The sequence below is a fragment of the Penaeus chinensis genome, chromosome 15, assembly GCF_019202785.1.
Source record: "Penaeus chinensis breed Huanghai No. 1 chromosome 15, ASM1920278v2, whole genome shotgun sequence".
NCBI classification, from domain to species: Eukaryota; Metazoa; Arthropoda; class Malacostraca; order Decapoda; family Penaeidae; genus Penaeus; species Penaeus chinensis.
The window spans coordinates 21,103,783-21,108,782 of record NC_061833.1 but is presented as its reverse complement, the minus strand read 5'-3'; the positions used below and the strand labels follow the sequence as shown (position 1 = coordinate 21,108,782).

Below are 5,000 nucleotides of genomic sequence, written 5' to 3'. Positions count from 1 at the left end.
TCTCTTTCTTTTTCTTTTCTTTTTTTTTGTGATTTGTTTTTTAACAGCAGCTGATTTGATTAGAATATTAGGTCAATATGTAAATGAGGTTAGTGGGTTACTTTCGAAACAATTTTGATATTTTTCTGCATGAAATCCACTGTTTTCAATGATTCTAGGCATTGTTCCTTGTGCAAATGCATCGTTGAGGAGATATGATCACCATCTTCATCGACAACCTTGATTTGATAGTCCCGATAGCATGAAGTATATCAGGGAAATAATGGAGTAAAACATGACCCCCGTGGTTGTTAAACAAAATGTCTAAACCCAACATCCAGCCTAACCTAACACCGTTGTATATATTACCTGGACCCCCATGGTAGTACATGCGCTTAGCCAGTGGGCTATGCCCCCTGGACCCCCATGGTAGTATGTACGTCCAACCAGGGGGCTACGCCCTCTGGACGCCTGTGGTACTCTGCCACTACCTTATACCACATATTGTCAGAATATTAGATATATACTATCTAATATAGTACATATCTAATATTTGTTTCTAGACTGATTTTATTAGTATAAATAAACAACCTAATCTAAGTTAACTTACTTAACAGTTTGAACAAGCGTCCTTTCATTCATGCTTTTGAAGGGAATGTCAGAGCTCTAGCAAATATAATAGCTTCTGATTAGTTGTCAGAACTCTAATCACTATGCAGGTTATATCATTCCAAGTTATATTTTTAGCATTTAATCAAGTTTCAGAGAATTTGCAGGGAAAAAAATATATATATATTTATGAATATATATATATATATATATATATATATATATATATATATAATATATAATATATATATGTATATATACATATATAAATATATATATATATAAATAATGAAAAATGACTCTGGAAAGGTAATACTCTTAAAAAATACACAAATAGTAAATATACAAAAGATGAGCTTAGGCCTGCAGTTTCCAGTTAATGATACATCCATCATCAGCACTCTTAGCAGAAAGATAACAAACCTGGACCATGTTTGTTCTAGCAAGATAGAGCTTGTTGATTACCCCAGGGGATTTGCCATCAATTAACCCAGCTGCTGTGGATTTATGTTCTGTCCCCTGTAGTTTTTAGGGAATGTTGTTACATACAGATGGCTCCACATGTGTTCAGCCGGCAAGGAGTCTATCAGTAGCCCTAGTGACCGATCCTGATTTCCCCATTCCTTGAATTGGCCGGAATTTTTTTTTTTTCTTTTTAATACAGTTGTCATTGATACTGTTATTATTGTTATTGATATTATGATTATTAAATTGTTATTGAAATCTTGATAACAATTAAGACAAATAAATCACTCAAAAGACCCTTTCCAAAATTCGAGAAAAAGGGAAAACAGGTGAGGTAAGTAGGGCTAATAACTGACTACCTGGTGACAAAGCACTTGTAGAGCTATCTGTGTGTAAATACAATAAATAAACTTGTATTACATTGGGTATGGCATGTGTTCTTGCCATACATGTCGATTGGGTTTAATCCAAAGTCTACGTTACCAGATATACTGCTTGTAATAAAGGTTTGTTGGGCTTTGCAAGATGCCAGATTGTGAATCACAGGTGACTGTGATCCAAGGTTCAGTAGTTACCTTTCACTTTTCATATATGTATATGTATATATAAATGTATACATAACATATATAAAACATATATATATATATATATATATATATATATATGTTTTATATATGTTATGTAGCTATATATATTTATATATACATAAATTTATATACAAGTTAATATATATATTTATATATATTTATATATAATTATATATACACATACATATATATATATAAACATATACACATATATTCGCATACATATATATTCATATGTATATACATATGCATATATAAACACATGTGTATAGTGGTATAAAAGCCCACACTGTAAATCTAGATTTAATTGAAAAAGAGACTATGATAAAAAAAAAAAAAATCACTCATGGTGATAGCTAATGGTGCATAGAAAATTTCTTTTCCTTTATTTTACCATACTTGCATTGATCAGTTATCCCTTAGCCAGAAACCAGAAGGCCATGGCAATCATATTAGAAAGTTTGTAGTTACTAAAAGATATTTCTATTAAATTGTTTAAAAACAATTTTTTTTTTTTCTTTTTGTTTTTTAAATCAGATGTACGGTCTTATATGAGAAGTTTGTTAAATACGGCAGTATGAGAAGTAGATGAGTGTGTGATTATTTGCATGCTAATTATTTGTAAGAGAAGGACATTTGTTACATGAAATCTTGCAGTCATTATTTTCACATTCCCCCCCCCCCCCATTCCCATATCTATTGTTGCTGAGAAGGGGGGGGGGGGTTGCTTAGGAGACAGAGACTATCATCTTAGTCCAGTCCAAAACATTCCTCCTCTCCCAATATCCTCTACTTCATCTCCTCCACCCCCACATCTCTCTTCCTCTACTACCCTCTCCTTTATTACAACTCTGCAGCCTTATTGTCCACCTCTCTACTGTACTTCCCCTCTCAACACTACTCCCTCTTTCACAAGTCCCTGACCTTCTACTACCCCCACTGATATAAACCTTTTAAGTACTCTCTTTAGCCCCACCAAATGGGATTGATTTTTCATGATCCCCACTATAGCCCCTTATTCTGACAAACATTCTCCTCTTCCAGCAATGCCTCCAAAAAAAAGTTGGCAAAGTTTCCCCAATCGCTCCTGCCTTGTTGCAGTTGCATTCAAATCCCAAGCTAAAGCAGTATCAGCCCTAACTGACTTCACTGGCAAACCCAGTCCTGCCCAGCCTCATCCCTCCCTCAATACTTGTACCGGGACTGTCTCCATCTCCCTAACAAAGAGCCCTGTCTACAACAAGGATTTGCCAGATTGCGGAGAAGATATAGTTGCCTGCCTTATGGCTATGATGCAGTATCAGTAAAATGCTACACCATTCCCCCTAAAGGCTGCCATAAATCCTTCACCAATATTGCTAAGATTAATTTCTGGAGACATGACCTCCCCCTTGATTTTTGTATTGGTGGAGAATCCCTTCCTGTCCAACCATATCAACCCCCCCCCCCCCCCCCGCCCCCCATCAGTGTCAGAATTGTAGGCGTCTTGACCACCCCGCCAGATACTGGCACTCCACAACCTGGGCATGACTGATCAAACTGCTCTGCACAATCATGCACATGTGTCAGTTGTGTTGGCTCCAATTATGTATTTTAAAGGGGCTGCCCTACCCACAAGTTTGAGTCTGAGGTGGTATTTCTCAGATTCAGACTTGGCCTCACTTCACATGAGCCTTGACAGGAAGCACACAGGCAAGGTTTTTCTCTTACTCCCATCTCCAGTACTGTCCTTTGCTTTGCCCCTCCCCCTCTCTCCTAAGATGTTTCTACATCTCCCCCAGTATCTCTTCCTCATCCCACTTCCAGTCAGATTCTTTTGCCATTCGAGTCCAAACACCCCAATCTCCACCACTATTCCATACATTCCAATCTCTTCTTCCCAAATACCTACCCCTCTTCCTCCTCCCTCAACTCATCGCACAAGACAAGTTAAACATTCCACCATATCTTCTCCTATGGCCTCCTCTCCTACATCAACTTCTCCCTCCACCCCTCAAAAGTCTGTCCCCTTTTCTCCCTACCTTACCCTGTGGACATCCTTGCAGTATCCCACACTTCTTCTGTTGACAACTTTCACCCTTGTTAATCCCCATATATTCATAACAGTGGTCCTTCTCTAATTTATTGATTTTAAAAATATATATCTTTTTCAGATGCGTGCCTGAGATGCCAGGGTGAGAACAAGCAGGACGACTGTGTAGTTATCTGGGGAGAGTGTAATCACTCTTTCCACAACTGCTGCATGAGTTTGTGGGTAAAGCAGAACAACCGCTGTCCTTTATGTCAGCAAGAATGGTCCGTGCAAAGAGTTGGAAAATAGTTGTTTATATTGTTGATATTTAGCTTTTTTCCCTATGGCCCTGTGTATTTGTGTTTGTGTTGGAGAGTAAGTTATTTGGAATGAATTTTGAGGAATCAGTCTTTGAAAAGGTGTTTTGTGTCTAATATGGAATGTCACTAGTTTATGAGGATTAAAATGTGTTTATATTAAGAATAGCTTTTCATCCAATCTGATTTTGCTTATTAAGGGTGGGTGAGATAAGTGGTGGTTCCTAGCTGTTAGGGACTGTTTATATTTTCTTTGTGACAAAACCTTTGCATTGTCTACAGTATTGCCAATACTGTAGACAATAGAGATTAGTCTTGATACTCAAGTTTGTATTTAATGAACAATAATGAAATATGAATATTTTGTTTTTCATTTGTAATATTCAGGGAATTGATTTTTATACATACATCAGGATGAGAATGATTACAGAGTTGGCAGTTATCTCATATTTTATATTAACCAACTTAATCTTGAAATCACCAAGCAGATGTTATAATGTAACTCTTCCATGCAATAATAAAGTGTAAATTTATCTTTTATTCTTTCCCATTTAACCTTCAAAACAAGAGGAACCAGTATTAAATTTACAATACCAATGACGAAGACAGATTTTTCAAATATGTTTTTTTTTTTTTTTTCAACCTTTGATTTGTAATTAAATTTGCATATGCTCTAGAGAGCTTGATGAATTTAATTAAGGAATTCCATCTCACTTGTTCCCAATCAAGTGCTTCTTTTCTTTTCCATTCAGTCTAAAGTCTAAAATTTGTCTGATAAAAATGAAAAGATTTCTAATCATCCAATGTGTTAAACCTGGCAGCTCTTCTTTTCGCATGCCGTATACTAAGAAAAAGTATTTGGCATTATTTTTTAGCCTTCTATATTCATGTGCCATACTCCCTCCCAAGAGCAGATTATTTTTTCATATCTTTATTTCTTGTACAGTATTTATTAGGCATTATGCACCATTAATGTATTACTGTAATACCAAATAATAATCAGCAGTTAACATGAATGAAGTACATATTATT

The 5,000-nt window shown here is 35.9% G+C and overlaps 1 protein-coding gene across 1 annotated transcript in view; it reads left to right on the top strand.

Moving 5' to 3' along the window:
• Positions 1-4,502, top strand: part of LOC125032735 (RING-box protein 2-like) — a 4,908-nt gene extending 406 nt beyond the window's left edge. The window contains exon 2 of the mRNA XM_047624032.1: positions 3,794-4,502. Within this exon, the coding sequence (XP_047479988.1) occupies positions 3,794-3,960 (167 nt within the window). The 3' untranslated portion in view covers positions 3,961-4,502. The remainder of the gene's footprint in view (positions 1-3,793) is intronic.
• Positions 4,503-5,000: the final 498 nt, after the last annotated feature.